This window comes from Dreissena polymorpha, chromosome 7, assembly GCF_020536995.1.
Source record: "Dreissena polymorpha isolate Duluth1 chromosome 7, UMN_Dpol_1.0, whole genome shotgun sequence".
NCBI lineage: Eukaryota > Metazoa > Mollusca > Bivalvia > Myida > Dreissenidae > Dreissena > Dreissena polymorpha.
Window position 1 is genome coordinate 56,054,363 of NC_068361.1, and position 23,960 is coordinate 56,078,322.

At 36.0% G+C, this 23,960-nt stretch overlaps 1 protein-coding gene across 1 annotated transcript in view; it reads right to left on the reverse strand.

Annotated features, from left to right (window-relative positions):
* LOC127839721 (uncharacterized) overlaps positions 1-19,744 on the reverse strand; it is an 89,122-nt gene extending 69,378 nt beyond the window's left edge. Inside the window, exons 1-7 of the mRNA XM_052368105.1 lie at positions 19,294-19,744; positions 12,635-12,780; positions 7,261-7,928; positions 6,767-6,925; positions 4,675-4,799; positions 2,412-2,515; positions 268-344 (exon numbers count right to left, since the gene is read on the reverse strand). Of these exons, the coding sequence (XP_052224065.1) occupies positions 268-344; positions 2,412-2,515; positions 4,675-4,799; positions 6,767-6,925; positions 7,261-7,791 (996 nt within the window). The 5' untranslated portion in view covers positions 7,792-7,928; positions 12,635-12,780; positions 19,294-19,744. The remainder of the gene's footprint in view (positions 1-267; positions 345-2,411; positions 2,516-4,674; positions 4,800-6,766; positions 6,926-7,260; positions 7,929-12,634; positions 12,781-19,293) is intronic.
* Positions 19,745-23,960: the final 4,216 nt, after the last annotated feature.

The following is a 23,960-nucleotide window of genomic DNA, read 5'->3' on the forward strand; positions in this document are numbered from 1 at the left end:
GTTATCACCCGGAAACCATTTTACTATTTTGGGTCATCATGACCTTGACCTTTGACCTAGTGACCTCAAAATCAATAGGGGTCATCTGCAAGTCATGATCAATGTACCTATGAAGTTTCATGATCCTAGGCCCAAGCGTTCTTGAGTTATCGTCTGACAACCACCTGGTGGACGGACCGACCGACAGACCGACATGAGCAAAGCAATATACCCCCTTTTCTTCGAAGAGGGACATAAAAATCATTACCATTTTTCAGCTGGAATTACCGTTAAATTGATACATAACCTAGCCCATCTGATGCTGTGAGAATGCCTTGTTCTGCCCATCCTTGAAATAAAGGCACCTGAAATTTTTATTTCTCAACATCAATTTACACAATGAAATACAATAATGAACATGACATTCAAAACATACACTGTTAATCTTATAAAGCAAAGTACAAAAGCCCTTAGTATTAACCCTTTCCTCCATGAATATGTACCAAAATACACCCACTATGAATATATAAGTATTCTTGCACTAGTACTAAAACAAAGAATTTTCTCATCACAGGCAATAGTGAAGAATTATATTTTTATTATAATTGTATAAGCAAACAGAGACCAAGGTCTATTCTGTTTGCAAAGGTGTTAAAATAAGTATACCTGGAGTAAAGGGTTAAGTACAGTAGAATTGCAATAACTTGAGCTGGCGATATCTCGAAAACTGGTGATAACTCGAGCATTAAAGGAAGTCCATAACATTTTCCTTTAATTTCTATATAAAAATACCCGCAATAACTCAAACATGCAATTTTTGATAACTCCAGGATGTGTGCTGGTCCCTGAAAGGCATTTCACACCTAATTAACTGGCAATTATTAGAAGACGCTTTTTCGTCTGGTCGGTGCTAAAAATAATCGAGTTGTGAGAACAACGCAATCAAGCAGACAAAAAAACGCTTGATTAGTGTGAAGTTAGTCGCAGTTTGAGAAACACTGCAAATTGTCATCCTTTAAGATGCGCATGTACGTACCTTGTGTGCTATTTTATATATGCTACATGAACATTGAACATTCTTTGATTATATTTGTGCTATGTGAGTATGTTGATTAAATTTATAAAGCCTTTCTTTTTCCAAGCACGTCTTACATGTAAATAAAGCGTTTGCGGCTAGAAGTTAAGCATAACCAACCGAAACATTAAAAACAAATAATACCATGGATTACTCGAAACCTGCGATTACTCAAGCATCAAGGTCAGTGTTACCTCGAATTATCGCAGTTTTACTGTAAAATTAGTTTCAAAGCATACATGTTAGTAAGTGTAAGAGCTAAACAGATACTACATAAGCATAAGTATTGGCATGTACCATTGTGTGTTGTATCCATGATCATAAGCAGTTAGAAAACATAATTGATTGCAAGGTTACATTTATGCAAAAATATGAAAAAATACCACAAGCTCAGCATTTAATATACACATAAAAAGCAATCTACAACACAATGAGGTGGAATAGGATATGCACGCTTCAATACACTGGCCAAACATTTAAGTAATATACTCAGTTAGTTATAGGCCTACAATATTTACATGAACCATATTATATGCCTGAGATAATGCATCTTTGTGTTTCTGGCCCTGGGCATGGTTCAGTGTTTGTGTTGCACCAGTATTTCCACACTGTATAGTTTTCTTACAAAGAAAACAGTAACCAGCAAAGTCAAAGGAGGAGTCCTTTTCACACCAAGTATTTAGTTGATGTCCATTAAAAGTCTGTTTTCCAAAGCCAGGAAGCATTAAATTTTGTTATTCCATGTGGCATTATGGCTGGTTAGTATTGACTAGCATGCAGGAAAACTAATGGATCTAATACCTGTAAAGACAGCTAGCTAAATAAACATGCACAAGCAGATAAGCTACAAGATGCTAGTGTACTGATGTCAACAACATATGTTCGCAAGTTGATATATTTGCTATTAATAGCAAGATCACCTGTTCGCTAATTAACTCAATAAGAAACATACTGGATTAATCAGAAAACCAACCATGATCTTCTGTAAAAATCACAAAATAATCAGTTCCCTAAATCATCCACATTTAAGTCACTTGAAATAATATTGACAAGTACACTAAGCACCTGCAACAATGATTAAGAGTGGTAATGAGTAATTTTTATGTTAGTGAAACTGACTAGCTATAGTACTAAAATGGACATTGTATGGATCTAAGTTGTTAGTACAGTCAACTCTCGTTATCTCGACATTGGATATCTCGATACTCTCGATATGTCGAAGTAAGCTAAATGTCCCAACTTTTTTCCTTCTTTATCTATATAAATAAACATCGCATATCTTGATGTTCGTTATGTCGAATAATTCGATATCTCAATATAAAATTTTGTCCCGAGTCCCGATTTTACATGTATTTACTGTGGTTAATCTCGAAGTGCGAATAACTGTCCCAGTGTTGGCAAAAGGTGAGACATTTTTTCTTTGATACTTCACCGTCCCACTTCGCCCGGCTGCTCCTGATACTGTGAGGTAGAAAATTGATCCGTTAATTGCATCAATGATCACACGTGTGTAATGTCCTCAGCCATTAGCAATTGAGTAAGGCCTGTCACTTTAACTGTCACTTTAACATCAATTAACTGCAATTAATACACAGCCTGCCGAAAGGCCGATAGACTAATAATCGATTGAACTTTGCATTTCAAACTACAAAATGTACATGTACATTTCAGTATTCCGGAACGTGACTTACGCATGTTCAGATAGAAAACCCGCGTCTTGATTGGACGTCAATTGCATCATAACTTTTATAGCAACATTACCGGATGTTTACTTGACAGTTTAGAAAAATTATAACCGCATGTGTTCATGCAATTCTGTAATACTTTAAACGTCATTTTAAGCATTAAAATAGCAAAATTAATCGTGCCTCGTAAAAACGTGTATGTATCAGGTAGAGAGTATTATGCCACACGGTGACGGCTTAAGTTAGACCACTTAGCAGGTATTTAGATGTTAAAAACAAGGTAAATTTTCGTCTTTGAAAACGCCTAATCGGATATCTCGAACTCTCGTTATCTTGATATTTTATCTTGTTACCGCGGACTTCGAGATAACATGAGCGGACTGAATGTCACTGCTGCAACATAGTATTAACACAAAGCAAATCAAGGCTGGTCAAAGCAGTTGGTAAATGCAGTGTCTTATACCAAACTACAAATGCCACGGTGTTAATCAAATTTTAATCAATTTATTAATTTTAAAGTAGATGTGTGTCCATAGGACACAGATGCCCCTACAATTTGGCTCTGTCACAAAGATTCATATCGTTTGCTTTATTAGGGGCCATAACTTCATAGATATCTGATACACTTGCATCAAAATACTCAGGTATACAAGTTCACATGCTGACAACTATTTACAGAAAGATGGCTCTAGCAGTTATACTTTTGAGTTCTGCGGCACACAAACTTTGGGCTATGGACAGCCAGATGGATGGACAGACAAACAATAGCAAATCACCAACTCCCTTTTTTGTGGGGTCATACAAAATTATTTATGATTAATATGACACTTAGGACAAGATGTGTTTGTGAAACACAATGTCCCCCTATATGATGTTTGACCTTGTAGGATGACCTTGACCTTGACCTTTCACTACTCGAAATGTGCAGCTCCTTGAGATACACACGCATTTCAAATATAAAATTGCTAGCTTCAATATTGCAGAAGTGACATTACATGCGCAATTTTGACCCATATATTTGACCTTGAAGGATGACCTTGACCTTTCACCACTTAAAATGTGCAGCTCCATGAGATACACATGCATGCCAAATATCAAGTTGCTATCTTCAATATCGCAAAAGTATTCATAAAATAAGCGATTTGGGCCACATATATTTGACCTCTGACCTTGAAGAATGACCTTGACCTTTCACCACTCAAAATGTGCAGCTCCATGAGATACACATGCATGCCAAATATCAAGTTTCTATCTTCAATATCGCAAAAGTATTCATAAAATAAGCGATTTGGGCCACATATATTTGACCTCTGACCTTGAAGGATGACCTTCACCTTTCACCACTTAAAATGTGCAGCTCCATGAGATACACATGCATGCCAAATATCAAGTTGCTATTTTCAATATTGCAAAAGTATTCATAAAATGAGCGATTTTGGCCACATATATTTGACCTCTGACCTTGAAGGATGACCTTGACCTTTCACCACTCAAAATGTGCAGCTTCATGAGATACACATGCATGCCAAATATGAAGTTGCTATCTTCAATATAGCAAAAGTTATTGCAAAATGTTAAGGTTGGCGCAAACAGACATACAGACAGACCAACGAACAGACAGGGCAAAAACAATATGTCCGCCACTACTATAGTGGGGGACATAAAAAGCAAGCTTTACATATAAACTCACATGTATTTTGTTAGAAAGGAAAGCAGCATCTGCAATTTCGAATTTAACCCATAAGGTTTAAAACACAGCATGGCATTTGTGGGTTCCCTCAGCTAGTAGCATCATTGTGAAAAAAAGAAACTTGGTAGTGAGTGTAAAGTCTAGATGAATCGTGCATATCTTTCACCTCTATTTCAAGAAGCACATATGTTATGATTAAATAGAACATACATGTATTTTCACAGTGTAAAAAGAAATCATCTTACCTAAAGACCAGTATTTCTGTACTGACTAGCCAAGGAGCCATGGTGCTTTCAAGGATGGACATCAAAAGGTGATCCCCCAAACACATCTGAACTGATTCATAATGAATCAAAATTCTGCAAAATATCTAAAGAAGAATCATGTACCCCGGTAAGCCTTCATTTTACATTTTATTTATTTTACCTGCAAAATGAAAAAGTAGGGATAATAGGGTTATTTTTGAAAAAAGTAGGGAAAAAAGGTTAAGAACAAAAAGTAGCGAAAAGTAGGGACCAGTAGAAAGCCTGCAAATTTCAATAGGGGCCATCTACCGTTCAAGGCCAATGCACATGTGAAGTATCAAGTCAATCGGTGAATCAGTTGACGAGTTATTGATGGGAAACGATGTTCACACTTAGTGTGATAGTGACCTTGACCTTTAACCCAGTGACCCCAATTTCAATAGGGGTCATCTTCTTTTCAAGGCCAATGCACATGTGAAGTATTAAGCAAATCGGTCAATTTGTTGACGAGTTATTGATCTGCAACGATTTTCACACTTAGTGTGATTGTGACCTTAACCTTTGACCTAGTGACCCCAATTTCAATAGGGGTCATCTACTCTCAAAGGCCAATAGCCAATCGGTCAATGCGTTGACGAGTTATGGATCTGAAACGAACTGGTATACAGAGATTCAGACTGCTCTACCGACAGACAGACCGACCAACATCCAGCAAAACAATAAACCCCTTCTTCTTGGACGAGGGGCATACAATTCCCATATTGACAATTATTAAATGCATATATGCGTCCGTTTTAATAAAGCCTTAATTTGTTCTATTAATTATTTACTGTCGTGTTATTATATGATTCCAATATCTCCGTTCAATAATGTGATTTTCAATATCTTTGACCAAACAGATTGAATATTTCAAAGTTGTTAATGTGCTTCATTATATTGATATTTGATGACAGTTAGATTGCCTTGTAGGTCCAATTTATTGGTTCTAGTTCACTCAACGATTTTGATTGTATGTCCAGTGATATTCATCAAAGCAGTGTTTACAGTGCTCCAGCTAGGATTTTAAAAGAGCAGGGGGGCTATTTTGTCACAAGGGCACTTTCGAGTGCGCAGTCCTTTGTCAAAAGGGCACTTTTGAGCGTGCGGTCTAAGCTGGAATGCTCCCTGTTGCATATTAATTTATATATAATGAATAATTGTAAGAATATATAATTTCCATTATTATTAAACCGTGCTTATAAATGTTTACAATGAGAAATAAATTGATAACAATAAAATACGAGTTTATAAATTATAAAAATGTCTAAAAAATTATAAACAAGGGACAAAATTGTCACAAAACCAGGTTTTCATTGTGAAAAAAAATCTGATAAAGGGAGAAAACTCAAACTGAACTTTTGAAATGAACAAACAAAATTAACCCCCTTTGTAAGTTTGTTTTAAAAAAAATCTATTTTTAGTCGTGGCGACCTTGACATTGGAGATATTGACGTGATTCTTTCGTGCGACACACCGTCCCATGATGGTGAACAAATGTGCCAAATGATTTTAAAATCTCACAATGAATGACATAGTTATGGCCAGGACAAGCTCATTTATGGCCATTTTTGACCTTTGAACTCAAAGTGAGACCTTGACCTTGGAGATATCGACGTAATTATTTCGCGCGACACACCGTCCAATGATGGTGAACAAATGTGCCAAATGATTTTAAAATCTGACAATGAACAACATAGTTATTTCCCGGACAAGCTTGTTCCGCCCGCCCGCCAGCCCGCCAGCCAGCCAGCCCGCCCGCATTCGCAAATCTAATAACCAGTTTTTTCCTCGGAAAACCTGGTTAATAAAAGGGCAAGCCGTTGCCTTGGAAGGGCAGGGCAGGGCTTAGGGAGGGCAGGGCACTCTTCCATTTAGGCCTAGCTGGAGCACTGGTGTTTATATTTCGATTGAAAATAATTCAAGTGCAATTTTCTAATGATACAACCAAACATCTTGTACATGTAGTACACATATTCCTGGGGCCATTGCAAGCATTCTTTATATTATATACGTCTTTATAAAGAGACAAACAACACAAATACAATAAATTTACATCACTGATTTTCCTGCGCGCTTCTGTTGCTGAGGAATCATGCAATAAGCGGACTGGATCAGCAAGTAGGGTGGTCAGTGTCAGAAAGAAGTACTGCAGATCAGCATCTGTAACCTTGCAGTCCGCAGTGTGGCGTACATCTCGGCCTATTTGACGGACCTAGAGGGAAAAAGGATCCCTGTGACGTTAAGGACCCCTAGAGTGAGAATGGATCGCTGTGATGTTAAGGACCAAGAAAAGAAGAATTGAGGTAAACCTTTACACACATGGACTGTCAGCGTCGAAGTGAAGACATGTGATTGTAAAAATGCTTAAATATACATAGACTATTTTAACTAAGACTTGTATATTTGATGCATTTAGAAATAATTGCATGACATACATAGCGTCATAACACATAGAAATATACATATGAACAATTCATGAGTTAACAAACTAACTTTGTTAAACTAGACACATATTCAGTCTTTTAGACTGGTACATTTAAAGATTACCTTCTCAAGCGGGCATCGCTTATCAGGTGGAGGTGGACACAGGCATGCGGCGGAGAGACATGTCTGGAAATGCGTGCAGTTCAACATGATGCTTACCACACCATTGAAGTCAGATTCTTGCACAGAGGATACACTGCTATATCCATCCCTTGGGAGGTAGCATTTTCCGATTTCCCACGGATCCATTGCCCATCTTTCAGCTTTAGTGTTTGCCCAACTGGGCCCATTAAATCTGTGTAACAATGTGATATTTTGTTTCACTTTATCACATGTTTGGCATGACTTTGGTTGTTGTGAATTGTGGAAAGAACAATTATTTCCTTTCCTCTTTTTACACACGTCCTGAGTTGGACACGGTATAAGGTTTTGAATAAAGCATTGTCCACAACTTCTACCAACTATTGTTTGGACGTTTAACAATTCCGTCACAACAAAGTCAGTCAATCCATCCTTTGTCAAATTGAGGGCAATGCACGCTTTGAACCAGTTATTGGTCTGCTTATCGGTGAAGATGTTGGTGTCGGCAGCCATCCTCAGGAGACTAAATGAACCATTCAGTAGAGAGTTAGTTTGTGGACAACCGAGGAGAAGATGGTATTATGGCACGTCGTAAATGTTCTTGTCTGTGAGCATCCTCTGATCATGTTATCTTGGTTTCTTTATTTGTCCTATAATTTAATAAGTATATTTTACAAAACTTAGATCGTCTGTTCAAAGAATCAAACCAACTGAAACGTAAAGCATATCATTCTTAATTTTCTTAACTAGATAAATAACTAAAGTTTAGTTAATAAACAATAATTTCCAACAATAGATGGTATGGGGCACTCTGAGGAAATTGATGTAGTAATCCAGAATAAACAAGTGGGCACTGATGGCCCTGTATCGCTCCACTGCTGAAAAAAGGCTGAAACAAATATTCTCTGCATGTGCAAATACTAAAATATAGGCCCTATTTAAGCACATGTACACTTTTGTGACCCCTGGGCTTGGTCAAAATTAACCCCAGGGGCATAATTTGAGCAAACTTTGTAGAGGACTACTATATCTCACTACATGTACATACAAAATATGGTAGCCCTAGGTCATAGAGTTAAGGACAAGAATATTTTTAAAGTTTTCACAAAATAACAAGATATAAGCGTATATAATGTTCAATTTTGTGACCCGCGGGTAAGGTTCAAATTTGACCCAAAGGGCATAATTTGAACAACCTTGGTAGAGGACTATAAGATAATACTGCATACCAAATTTGGTAGCCATAGTCTCAATGGTTTTCAATAAGATTTTTAAAGATTTCACAAAATAGGCGCTTTATATGCGTTAATTCAATTTTGTGACCCCCAGGGCAGGATCAAAGTTGACACCAGAGGCATTATTTGAACAAATTTGGTAGAGATTTATTAGATGTCACTTTATACCAAATTTGGTAGCCCTAAGGCCAATGGTTATGGACAAGAATATTTTTAAAGTTTTCACAAAATAGGCCCCGTATAAGCGTATGTTCAGTTTTGTGACCCCCGGGCAGGGTCAAATTTGACCCCAGGGGCATTATTTGAACAAACTTGGTAGAGAACTGTTAGATGTCACTACATGCCAAATTTTGTAGCCCTCCTTATGGTTAAGAACAAGAGAATTTTTAAAGTTTTCACAAAATAGGCACTATATAAGCATATAATCGATTTTGTGGCCCCCGGGGCAGAGTCAAATTTGACTCCTGGGGCATAATTTGAAGAAACTAAGTGGAGGACTATACAATGTCACTACATACCAAATTGTGTAGCCCTAGGCCTAATGGTTATGGACAAGATTTTTTTAAGTTTTCACAAAATAGGCAATATATAAGCATATGTTCAGTTTTGTGACCCCTGGAGAAGGTTCAAATTTGACCCCAGGGATAACATTTGAACAAATTTGGTAGAGGACTATAAGATGTCATTGTCACTACATACCAAATTTGATAGCCCTAGGCTGGATGGTTGTGCAGGACAGAAAGATTTTTGAAGTTTTCACAAAATAGGCCTTATATAAGCATATGTTCCATTTTTTGATCCCCTGGGGCAGGGTCAAATTTGACCCCAGGGGCATAATTTGACCAAATTTGACCCTAGGGGCATAATTTGAACAAACTTGGTAGAGAAATATAAGATTTCTCTACATACCCAAATTTGGTAGCCCTAGGCACAATGTTTATGGACAAGAAGATTTTGAAAGTTTTCACAAAATAGGCCTTATATAAGCGTATGTTCAATATTGTGACCCTCGGGGCAGGGTCAAATTTGACCCCAGGGGCATAATTTGAACGAACTTGGTAGAGAACTATAAGATGTCACTACATACCAAATTTGGTAGCCCTACACCCAATGGTTATGGAAAAGAAGTTTTTGAAAGTTTTCAAAAAATAAGACCTTTATAAGCATATATTCAATTTTGTGACCCCGGGGCAGTTTCAAATTTGACCCTTGGGGCATAATTTGAACAAACTAAGAAGAGAACTATTACATGTCACTACATACCAAATTTGGTAGCCCTATGCCATACAGTTATGGACAAGAACATTTTAAAAGTTTTCACAAAATAAGCCTTACTTATATTAGCATATGTTCAATTTTGTGACCATCGGGGCAGGGTCAAATTTAACCCCAGGGGCATAATTTGAAGACATTTGGTAGAGGACTATTAGATGTCTCTACATACTAAATTTGATAGCCCTAGTTCCAATGGTTATGGACGAGACTCAGAGGTTTTTGAAAGTTTTCACAAAACAGGCCTTATATAGGCATATGTTCAATTTTGTGACCCCTGGAGCAGGGTCAAATTTGACCCCAGGGGCATAATTTGAAGAAATTTGGTAGAGGACTATTAGATGTCTCTACATACCAAATTTGATAGACCTAGGCCAAATGGTTATGGACGAGAAGATTTTGAAAGTTTTCACAAAATAGGCCTGATATAAGCATGTGTTCAATTTTGTTACACCCGGGGCAGGGTCAAATTTGACCCCAAGGGCATATTTTGAAGAAATTTAATAGAGGACTATTAGATGTCTCTACATACCAAAATTGATAGCCCTAGGCCCAATGGTTATGGACGAGAAGATTTTTAAAGTTTTCAAAAATAGGCCTTATATAAGCATATGTTCAATTTTGTGACCCCGGGGCAAGGTCAAATTTGACCCCAGAGGCATAATTTGAAAAATATTGGTAGAAGACTATAAGTTGTCTCTACATACCAAATTTGATAGCCCTAGGCACAATGGTTATGGATGAGAAGATTTTGAAAGTTTTCACAAAATAGGCCTTATATAAGCATATGTTCAATGTTAAGACCCCCGGGGCAGGGTCAAATTTGACCCTAGGGGCATAATTTGAATAAATTTGTAGAGGACTATTAGATGTCTTTACCAAATTTGATAGCCCTAGGCCCAATGGTTATGGATGAGGAGATTTTGAAAGTTTTCACAAAAAAGGCCTGATATAAGCATATGTTCAATTTTGTTACCCACAGGGCAGGGTCAAATTTGACCCCAGGGGACTAATTTGAAGAAATTTGGTAGAGGACTATAAATGTCTCTACATACCAAATTTGATAGCCCTAGGCCCAATGGCTATGGACGAGAAGATTTTGAAAGTTTTCACAAAATAGGCCTTATACAAGAATATGTTCAATTTTGTGACCCCAGGGCAGGGTCAAATTTGATCCCAGTGGCAATATTTAAAGAAATTTGGTAGAGGGCTATTAGATGTCTCTACATACCAAGTTTGATAGACCTAGGCCCAATTGTTATGGACGAGAAGAGTTTGAAGTTTTCACAAAATAGGCCTTATATAACCAGATGTTCAATTTTGTGACCCCCTGGGCAGGGTCAAATTTGACCCCAGGGGCATAATTTGAAGAAATTTGGTAGAGGACTATTAGATGTCTCTACATACCAAAGTTCATAGCGCTAGGTCCAATGGTTATGGAAAAGAAGATTTTGAAAGTTTTCACAAAATAGGCCTTATAATAGCATATGTTCAATTTTGTGACCCCTGGGACAGGGTCAAATTCAACCCCAGGAGCATAATTTGAAGAAATTTGGTAGAGTATTATTAGATGTCTCTACATACAAAATTTGATAGCCCTAGGCCCAATGGTTACGGACGAGAAGATTTTGAAAGTTTTCACAAAATAAGCCTTTAATAAGCATATGTTCAATTTTGTGACCCACAGGGCAGGGTCAAATTTGACCCCAGAGGCATAATTTGAAGAAATTTGGTAAAGGACTATTAGACGTCTCTACAAACCAAATTTGATAGCCCTAGGCCCAATGATTATGGACGAGAAGATTTTGAAAGTTTTCACAAAATAGGCCTTATATAAGCAAATTTTTATTTTTGTGACCCCCGGGGTAGGGTCAAATTTGATCCCAGGGTCATAATTTGAACAAATTTGAAAAAGGTTCACCCCAGGAACATTCCTGTGAAATTTCATCAGAATTGGACCAGTAGTTTAGGAGAAGAAGATGTTTTGTGGAAAAGTTAATGCACGCACGCACGGACGCACGCACGACGGACACAGGACCATGACATAAGCCCCACTGGCCTCTGGCCAGTGGAGCTAATAAACACGTGGACCAGAAGACTGGCAGGCTTCCAGTGGAGTCCAGGGTGACGTCTTGGCCAGGTGCTAGACCGGTTGCCCCCAAAACTTCTGGATAAAAGCACTTTAAAGGGACAAGAAATGCACTATAATTGTTTCAAATCCGAAAAATATTTTGTTTGCGTCTATCCATTATCCTCTTTTCATATGCCCATTGTTAGAAACAACAACCGCAAAAACTAAATACATATTGTCAACCAATCAAAAAACTATGGCCATTATTGTTCACCGTGGCTGAAAACGGGCATATCAGTCCATAGATTAAGAGTGACCCTAGTCTGATTTTAGTAATGAGTAACACGAGCTGATTGTTATTTACTGTTTTCCTAAAGGATCGGATTTTATGTCCGTAAGTTATGCCCAGAAAGTCTAAAAATAGAATTGATTTTAAAATTGCCTCGAAACCAGACGTCAAGGACCGACAAAGGAGTTTATTTTCAGTTATCTGTTAAACAGCTGTTTAACTCGCCCCAATAGTACCCGCAGCTATCTATATGACTAAGCGTATGTGTTTTAGAGAAGCAAATTTCAAAGATTCTCTAGACTTAAAATAAAAAATCACTTAGCACACCAACCCCAATTATCTCATCAATTCTGAACGAATTGGGAAATCAAACTCTGTTGCTTAAACAAATCTTGTTTATCAATATTCAAAATAAGAGAGATAATGCCTTACACTTTTGAACACATATCATTTAAATGAATTATATACGTAAAAACTCAAAATATTCACCTTGGAAATAACAATTATGTTCTTGCCGGCAGGTTATTATTTGTTGTTGTTGCGCATGCGGGGGCACTTTACAGTTTCTCAGGCCCACGTCTCAGGCTCATGGGTCTCGATTTAAGATGGCTTGTGTACATCAATAGTGTTAACATCTAAAAACAAACCAAACACTGTTTCATTTCAATTTCAAGTTTCATTTATATTGCACTAAAAATGTTACTCGAATGTGTTAACAGTGTTTCACTATGATTATAATAGCTATATAAAAAAAATTCCTCGCCCCATGGCTGCCATGTTTTTTAACGAACCATAACCATTTTCAAACTCAGCTGAGCTATCATTAGAACACATGTTCTGACCAAGCAGGGTTGGCATATTGACCGGTCTATTGAGTATTGACCGGGCCGGCGGTCAATACTGGTCATATCTAGTCAATACTGGTCGATTGAAAAATGTAGCATTTAAACATTACAAAGGAGCCATTTTGTATTAAATCAATAATTATTCTGTAATTGATAAACTTTTTTCTGAGTTATTTATTGTAAAAAAAAATCTTTAAAGCTGTAAAAAGTTACTTCTTTATTATTTATGGAAACAGCCTTCGATACATAAGGACTAAGGCAATATCTTTATCTCAGTGTATCACATCTGTTACTAAAGTATTATTACTATTGTAGGTACCATAGCATTTCACTTATCTATTGATGTATCTATTTGATAAGCAGATGGACAAACAGAACTCTTGTGTATTCTAGCGTTATAAATCTGGCCTCTTAGTTGGTAATAAAATGCATGCAGTGTTATGTCTCTGATATTGACAATTAAGCAAATCTGCCCTTAGGCTATTTCATATCACTCACACAAGAAGATTACATTGTACTTGCTATTAATTTAATAGTTACTTCTAACTTGTTTCCTTTCTATATTAAGACGGTTTTTTTCCCTTTCATATTAAAAAGTTCAATTGGTATTCAAATGAATAAACAATCAAAGTTCTTGATTTTGCCAACAAATAATGTTTTCCAGTTGTGGGTCTACTCTTCTTTTCAATTATTTTTTTTCTTTTAATAATTATTTCTTATTATGTTTTTTGTCTTATATCAATAAAAAAAAATTTTTTTCATTTTTTTGTTTTAAAAGTATTTAGAGAAATCAATGCAAGAATACATGACAAGTAAGGATTGTGTCAAAAAGGTGCCATTTAAGGCTCTATTATGAGTTTTGGGTGCCCCAACCTGTATAGGTGAGAAGACTGTTAGAAGACTGTGGGGACAGTGGGGTATGAGGAACAACTCATACACAGTAATTGACAGGTTCTTGTTGAATCAAGCACAGAATTATCTGAGCATCATAATTCATTAGAATTGAAAAAAAGTTCAATCAACCAGAAAAATCAAATTGACCAACTTTGACTTATTTGCAAAATTTTGAGAGATTGGCCTACAAATTGCATGAACATGTATAAAATAGTGGGTATTAATAGCTTAAGACATTATTGGCAACATGTCTGTTTAATTTATATTATCAATATTGTTTAATTAGGCATGGAATATAAATTAAAATTGGGGGTGAAGTTCAATCGACCAGTATTGACCAGTAATGACCACTTCGGGAGTATTGACCAGGGCGGTTTTAAGCGGTAAAAACCGCCTGTTAAAACCGGGAGCGGTCGATTGGTGCCAACCCTGTGACCAAGTGTCAAAAAGGTTTTACTAAAGCCATATGAAAAATGCCCTGCCCCAAGGCAGTCATGTTTACCAACGGAATGGATCTAGGTTTTACAAACAACCGAAACAATTTGCAAACTCATCCAAGATATTGGTGGGGCACATGGTCTGGACATGCACTATCTAGAGTTCTGAAGACGGAGAGACATGCCCCCTAAACAGGGCTTGTAACTAGTGACCCAAATTTTGATACGGGTCATTTACTGTCCAAGGCAAATGCACATGTGAAGTATCAAGCCAATCGGTCAATGTGTTGATCAGAAATGATTGTCAAACTAATTTTAACAGTGATCTTGATCTTTGACCTAGTGACCCCAATGATAGTGACCCATCATTAGAGCTACCGCTTGACTAAGTTTCATGAAGATTGGCCACAAAACATCGAGAGTATTTACAAGGATTTACTATTAGAAAAACTGTCACACCTCCTGACAATCATGTTTTTCAACCACCTGGAACCATTATCAAACTTGTCCAAGATATCATTGGGACACATGTTCTGACCATGTTTCATAAAGATTACACAATAAATGTGACCTCTAGAGTGTTAAAGAAGTTGTGTTAATGACGCAAAAGAGACAAAAGGCGATCACAAAAGCTCACCATGAGCACGTTGTGCTCAGTTGAGCTTATAACAAAACGCCCCACCCATTTGCGGCCATGTTTTTCATCCACCCAAAACTGTTTTGGTACTCATCCAACACATTTTGACAATGCACAACAAACAAATAATCATCTTATCATGTTTTTTATATTGTGACAGTAATGCTTTTACAAGCCACTCGAGTGATACAAACTCTTGGAAAAATTGACTAGCGTAATATTCTGTAAAGATCAGTTTAGGAAACAAAGAGAACAAAAGGAGAACAGTTTAACTTTAATATAAAATAAATTCATAAATTATATTCCAGCCTTAAGTTTTTTTTATATTAACCTTAAAATAATACTTGATTGAGGAGCATTAATCAAATTACAGTTTAAGGCAAAGGGCAGATATGAACTTGTAAATAAACAAGAGATGTGTTTGTCAGAAACACAATGCCCCCATATTGCGCCGCTTTGAAGCCATATATTGGACCTTTAACCTTGAAGGATGACCTTGACTTTTCACCACTCAAAATGTGCAGCTTCATGAGATACAAATGTATGCCAAATATCAAGTTGCTATCTTCAATATTGCAAAAGTTCTGAGAAATGTTAAAGTTTTCGGACGGATCAACTGACATACTGACTGACGGACATTTCAAATGCTATATTCCACCCTACCAGAGGCATAAAAAGTGTCTATGTAAGGGCCTGAAATCTGTCACATTTCTATACTGAATTTCCTGTGAATGGCAGCAGTTGAAATCGACTTATATATTTTCTCTATTAGCTTATTACATAACTTCCCACATGATATTCAAACATGAAATGTTTATTAAGAAAATGTCAAGTTACGGGCAAAGGACGATAGTACTTTTCAATAAGAAAATCTGCATCGGCCTGAAATGTTACAAAGATTCCATAGTAAATATCTCCGAGACTATTCACCTTAAAATAAAGAAGTTGTACATTTTTATATTACCTTTAAAATGATATGTAAAATGAGAATTATAAAAAAAACAATAATGTATAAGCAGAAGGCAGATACATGTATGTCCTTTTCAATAAGAAAATCTGCGTTGTTCTGACATGTTACAAAGAATCGCTTATGAATATCTCTCAGACTATGCACGTTAAAATCATTAAGTTTTCTTTGCCTTGTAAATTTGTATATTACCTTTAAGCTGATACATACATCAGAAGTATTTATAAAAAAGCAATAAAGTTTTATGCAAAGTCTGAAATGAATTTTTCATTAAATAAATCCAGGGCCCTCGTTTGACCGATTTTGGAGGCGTAAATTCGGCCTCATTCCCCCTAAAAATAGTATACTTTTCCCACTATTTCAGCTAAAAAATTCCCCCCATCCAAAATTTGTTGTATTTTTTTTTTTACTTTTATCCCTATGTTGCCAGCTGGTATCGTGCTATTAAGATCAATTGACCTTATCGCAACATCCGGGCACTTGCGTCAGTTAGAGTTACATTCTCCTTGACGACAGTGAAAACAAAAGCGCTGTCGCCATTTTATTTGCATTGAAATATTTAACACTGCTCACAATTTTCTACAGTTAAGGCACATCTTCGCGACCATTTTTCAGAATAAAAATACCCAGAAATAGAAATTCTTTCATAATAAATTTAATTTCATGAACGAACACAAATAAGGATGAAAACAAACAACCAATAAATTTTAAATATATGCAACATATAGTAGCTGATTTGAACCTCTAAATTTGTTACCTTATTACCTTGTTACGTATTAAATAAATTCTCATGATAAAAGTTATTGTTTTTATTTAATTCACACCAATTTCGACACTTTTTGTTTCCCCATGTTAGGTAATTGAATGCCCCTTTCTTCATCACAAACCGATTATCTCGTTATGATCGGAGACTGTCCAGACAAAGAAAACACGGTGTCATAAAGCCAGCTGGGGACCTATACTTGGGGCTCTGCATAAACCACATGTGGTCATTAAACACAATTTATGATACCTCTATGTCATCTCTTGTCATACTGAGCAGTCATTTAAGCCAAATTTTTAATGCCGAAATAATTGAATATACAGTTGCTTTATAAAACACGTTGACACCTTAAATAAACATTTAATTAAATTAAATGCAATATTTTTCATTTGATTGTTTGCATCAGTCTTAAAATCGTGTAAGCCTTTGTATTCTGTTGTTTAATTGCCCTTTTGTTTTGCATAATCCGATTATCTCGTTTTGATCAAATATTGTCCAAACTTAACTGAGAAAAAGGTGTCATAAACCACACTGGGTGGTCCAGACAGTGTCATTTAACACGATTGATGCCACCATGTCTCCTCTTTCTGGTAGTATTAAGCAGTCATTTGGATGAATAATTAACGCCGATGTACTTAACAGTTGCTTAAATTAGATATGTGACATATGGTCAAATATAAAGTCATGTCCAATTTAGATTATCAGAAATTTACACCGTAAAGATACTAGCCCCATTAATTTATTAAAGTATTTAATAATTATAAAATTTACGTAAAAAACAAGTAACGTATTTAGCGTGTATCAGTTAATTAAAAAGACGTCATTCCGTATTAAGATTTAATGTTACGACAATAAACGATCAACATCATAAAAAAGAAATTACGTTTGACAGCAACGGGGGTAAATAATGTTTGAAAAACAAATATTTATACAGATATATGTGTGTTAATTTTAATATTTGTCACTCGTACTCATGACAATGAACACAACTAAGGCTTTCAGTAAGTCATGTACCAGATGTCCCTACGTATTTTACAGCTTCACATTAGCATGATAAATTGACATAGTAGAAATATAATTATAATGTTCGAAGATGAATGAACCCTGAAAAGAACGACAATACTCATTACATCAACATCTACAAGGATACTCCCATTATTACAGAATAAACGAATTTACCCGGTGTCTCAGTGAGAAAGCTAATCATGAATGTCGCCGTACTCGATCATTGGCCACTTGGTCGGGTCATTTTTCCAACATCCAGCTTGCAATTTGTACGGATCATTAAGTCCAATTAGTTTTATTTTCTGATCATATCGGGCTTTCGAAGTGCAATCTAACCCTTCATAATAGTAAAAAGACATTTTAAACACCAATTACAGGACATTTAATTACCTATCGACTTCCCAATAGGAATGCAATTGACGAAATATCAGCAGAGGTGCTCAATCAGCGTGGTAAATCCAGGGTTTTTTTTTACTAAGAAAGTGACGCCGATATTCGGCGTCTTCCCCTACCAGAATTTTTCCCCTAAAAATACCATTTCCCCTCCAAAAATATAATTTTTCACCAAAATATAATATTTTACCCTCAAAGAATTTTTTTTTTCTTTTGGGAAGTCGACGCTTATCCAATTTGTACCATGTACAACGATCTCTCTCTCTCTCCCGACGAACACTCAAATCTGGGAATCCCAGTGATTCTATATATAGCTCTTAAATTACGTCATGGAAACCGGGCAACTAATCGTATTAATCATGTGACTATTTTACTGGATTTCGGTCTTGCGCGAGAAGGGTGTTTCGTCAATTAATTACCGGAAACCAGTCGAATTTTCATCCGGGTTATGTGAAAGCCAAGATATAAACGTTAAAACAGAAAAAGTCTCACAATTGGCGTTCATACACGAACAAAATAAAACGTTCGGACTCTGAAAATATTAATTGCGTTGACGTATTTTTTAAGAATGAATCATCAAAAACCGTTGAAACCCAGCAGGATTCGGAGGTACATGTAATCAACATCGATTAATACTGTCGGATTATTGTGAAAGTGAAAGTAGACAATCGGCAGCTGCCGCACCTTTCCCTTCCAATACTGTAGCAGATCTAAATCGTCAACCCATTCATCATGAAATTGAAATCACAATATTGACATCGTTCCCCGGCCCAAGTTGAAAACATTTCCCATTATTAGATCTACCCCTGCAACTTTATTTAGGACTTTGACTTTAATATCATACTTGTTCATGTGTTTAAGAACAAAAAGGTCAGAGACATGACTCTTTTTCTAAAAAAAAACCTGAAGTCTGTAGGTCAGTTATAGACATTGAAATGAACAGTTTTTATTTTTTCCCCAAATATGTCTCTTTCGCGCTCGATTTTCCCCTTTTACTCAGCGTCCAGCGTCTTCCCCTTTTTCTAAAAAAAACCCCTGAAATCGACTGTATCTAGGGCATTGTTTTCACCGTCGCTAAGGGACTGCCCCTTTTGTGACGTCATCGCGATAAGGTCAATTCTTGGGGACTGTGGAAGATAATTTTAAATATGGTAGGTTCTTGTTGAGTCGTTCTTTTTTTTGAGCAGTGGTTGGTTTTAGAGCATACATGCCAGCCGTCCCGATCTCGGCGGGACAGTCCTGCTTTTGGGCTCTTGTCCCGGCATCCCGATATGAGATGATTTGTTCAGACATTTGTTAAAAACGATGTAAGGTCTATAAGTTCCCAATAAAATTCGCTTTTCAGGTGAATATAGAAAGATTTATTAGAAAGATTTCATTTGAAGTAATTCAATTTTATGTATCACTGAAGTATAAACTATTTGTGTTGTGCTAATTTTTCAAAGTTTATATATAAAGCTTATATAACGAATTATTATTTTACATTACCCCACCCACTACTTTTCATTTTAGAAAGTAAAATGTCATCGACTATAAACTCGACTTAGATCAAACAAAAACATCTTAAGAAACAAATGCTTCTTAAAGAAAGATTTCTACCGTAACCAAATATGTCAAAGTGCGTGTGTTTTGTGTAAAAATGCTAAATAAACACTTGATAACAAACCCTTGAAAGCGAAAGTTGGAAATTGAAGATGATAGGTTACATTCCACAATTTCGTTAGGAGTATGGAGGTTTCATCCTACTACAGTTTTGTACACTGATATTTGTGTTCAAAGGGCGTACTTAGTCGTATCAGTAATAATACATAGAATGTGTCGTAGAGGTGTGAATGATAGGTGAAAACTATAAAGCAACTTCAGCATCTGTAAGTGTCAAAGCTAAACACACAATTTATGTATTTGAAGATTATTTATTCATAATAAGTATACAGTACATGGGTATTTTAACGCACTTCAAGCGATGTTGTATTGAGTTTTTTTGTATATTTTATGTTTACTTATTTATGGTCCATGTGTTTTTTTAAATGCATTTGAAGCGATTTATAGTGCGATTTATCTTACATTTTATATTTAATACATTTACAATATTGATAAAATAAACTGACCCACGGACGTAGAATTGTAATATATGCAAACAAATCACTTACAATACATGCAAAAGTGCACAATATTAAAATTTAACGCACAAATATAACGGTATAAAACAACATACTATTCACACACATATCTATTACATAATTTTATTTTATTTAGGATTTGTCAGAAGACTTCATGGTCGTCATCGAGGATAGGGTCGTGCGTATTCTGGTCCAAGTCCTGCAATGTGGCTATATGTCCGCAGTAATTGTGGTTGTTATCTCGTCGTCCTAATACTTTTCGATACTTCAATAATATTGACCATTGGAACACTACTCCGCAAAAACATCACGATTAACATATGTGAACATATGTATATTCATTTGATAGTAACATAAGATTTTAGAGTAGGTATTGTTAGACCGCTGCAAGCTTGTGAATACAATTTACACTTAATGTATTCATTGTTTTCGTTTTTTTGTTAACTTTAAAAGTACAGAATGAGCAGGCCCGTACCCAGGCACTGGGCCCAGGAGCCCGGCCCCCCCCCCAGCTGGCTGTCGAGTTATGATTTTTTAATAATGGGTTTACTGCAAATTTTCTCACATGAAAGGGCCTACAGTACAATTCCCTGCAATACAAATGTGCAGATGTGTTTTATTGCCCCTGATACACAAGGGGATTAGCGCTAATTTACTCGCCAGTGGAGATAAGCCCCAAGGCAATGTTTTCTTATCACCTTGTACACACATCCCTGATCTGTCAATTACCCATTGTGCTCAATGCTTCATCTTTTGATGGTGGGTGTAACACGTCTTTTGATTGGACAAGGAAAGAGAAACCGCGAATGGATGGAACTGATACAGAAGGTCGTATGTCTGAACGATAATAGTGATTTCTCGTTTGAATTCAAACCTCCCCTAGAGTCATAGCTTATTAAACATTTCTGTGAAAACGGTGTTGTAGATGATAAACATTTTATAATGAATTTACTTTGAAATTTAAATAGAGGAGGTTTGATTTCAAAGAGAAAATACTAGTATGTTATATGTCAGTTACTGACATATAACCATAGTAGTATTTTCTCTTTGAAATCAAACCTCCTCTACAGTCATACTTTATGTTACATTTCATAATAAAGATTTTTTAGTTTCAAAGGTGTTTTTATATTCTTTATAAAGTGTAATACATTTCTGAAATCTAAAACTTTAAACTTGTGTATGAATTTCACACCAAGGGGTCGTTGATAATGCATGTCACGCTTTTTTTTTTACCATTTTTACCCCGGCATGTCACAAACTGTTACAAAATCTTGGACCCCCCTCCATTAAAGTACGTCAAAAACTCACACTTTCGAACATTCTTTTTAAATCAATACTTAATTTAAATTTAATCTAAAACTCAATTCATTATAAAACCGTATTAAAATTTCACTTACCGGTAAAAGAACTTTCACATTAAAGGCTTTTATAACTGTAGGGTTGTTACGATGAGCAGTAGGAATATTTATCCACGTGTTAACCTCTAATAAAAACGAAATTAAAATTTAGATTTTCTTTCAACCCTTTACTAACTAAAAATGGAACAGTCCAATTATTTCGTCATTGAAATCTGTGTGGAGGTTGTGCCAATTGAATAAGCCGGCCCAGCCAAGTTGCCTATTAAACATTCGAACAACAGAATCAGGAGATACGCAATTCGTCTTATTTTGACATAAAACTAATTCAAATGTTTCACAAAATTTTGAAAATTATTTTTAAATTCTACTAAAGAAATAATAAATAAATTATACATTTTTTTAAACAAATGTGTGACATCACACATGGCCTGACTCCCCTCCCCCATGGCACAAACTGTCACTTTCTTACTCACCCTTCCCCCCACCTGGAGCGTGACATACTTTATGGACGGCCAGTAATGGTTAAAGCTTTAGACTTCAGAAAGGTGCTGATTTACTTGTTATATATCCATAAATTTATAACACAACATATGTTTCTATATGCATTAAAATTCACATTGAACAGTGCCTAATAAAAAATATCTATTCGGGAGGGGCATCCCTTCCCGCACCCTCCCTATTTGGGCCCCCCCAGTCAACATTTCCTGGGTACGGCCCTGATGAGGGTGTTCGTAACGAGTGCAAAAACTATTGTTTGTACAATATTGTATTCTGGACATTAAGGGTGCAAGTAATTATATCAAACAATGAAAACTATCCCAAGTAAATCGCTGTTTAAAATTCATGTGCTTAAATGCCTATTGTTAACAATAGCCCATTATTTACTTTGTCAACTTATTGATTTAACTAATTATCATGGTGGTGTCGTGTATCGTTTATGACTAAGTAAGAATAATAACATTTTAACAGTGAAAGACCCACTTATCATCTGAAAAAATGATGTTGTTGGTGGAGGTGTCTTATAATCCTCATGACTTGTGCGATTCCTCAAGAACACCTAAAATAATGAAGCTCTGTGGCTGTTGTGTCTGATATTTATCATGGCAAGCTGATACTAATTGCCAGTGCAGCTGCAAGACCTACTGATTGACTGAACTAATGATTTTGGTGGTCTTATATTATATATTGCTATAAACGTCGTCTCATGGAATATTGAGGGATTAACTATTTCAAAACGGAGTGATTTGAAATTCACCTCATTCCTGTGCCAACATGACATTATTTGCCTAACAGAGTCATGGACTAACATTACAATAAATCTATTATTAACCTCAATGGTTATAGTAGACCAATACACTCATATAGACGCTACCAACATCGCAGAGCGAAACGTTCCAGCGGCGGGATTATTATATACATAAAAGACACTATACGAAAAGGAGTTTCATTAGTAAGAAATGATTTAGATTGTATAGTATGGCTTAAACTTGATAAAACATATTTTAAAAATGATTCCGATATATATTTAGCAGTTATATATATTCCACCAGAAAATTCAGTTGTTCATGATATGTATGAGGAAGATTTATTCTCAAAATTAGAATCAGATGTTACATTTTTCAATAATAGAGGCAAAGTATTTATTACTGGCGATGCAAACGCCAGGACCGGACATAAGGCCGATTTTATTGTCAATGATCGAAACCTTTGTGATATTGATTTTTTAGAAATAGACACTCCACTCCAACGGTCAGCCTGTGACCGAGGCTCAAACAGATTCGGTGACTATCTACTAGATTTATGTAAATCTACTAATATCAGAATAGTAAATGGTAGACTTTTTAAAGATAAAGGCATCGGTAAATTAACTTGCTATACAAATAATGGGGAAAGTACAGTCGACTACCTCTTAACATCATACAATATAAAGAAGTGAAACTCCAGCTAAGCATTTTAAAGATATAGCCGACTTTAAAGTCCACGATTTTAACGAATTTTCCAACCATGCCCCACTGACATTTGCTCTGAACGCGAACAATTTGAGTGATAACGGTGAAAATAATCCGCGCATACACTTTGCGTGGAAATCGGAGTTTAAAGACCAGTTTTTACAAGATATAGCGGGTGGGGTCCAAGATTTAGAGCACAGTTTGCAATCAGGCGTTGACTCACGCTGCGACCCAGATCTATTGGTATCGATATTCACTAACTTTATTAATACACGCGGTGAACCGTATTTCAAACGAGTTAGTAATACGAAAAATCAGTGTTTCTTATCAGAAGACAAGATCAAACAACGCTGGTTTAATGATGAATGCAAACAAAAGCGGGCGGACTATTTAAGAACAGTTTATGAATATAATTTACAAAAAAATGAAAATTCGAGGGCTGCAATG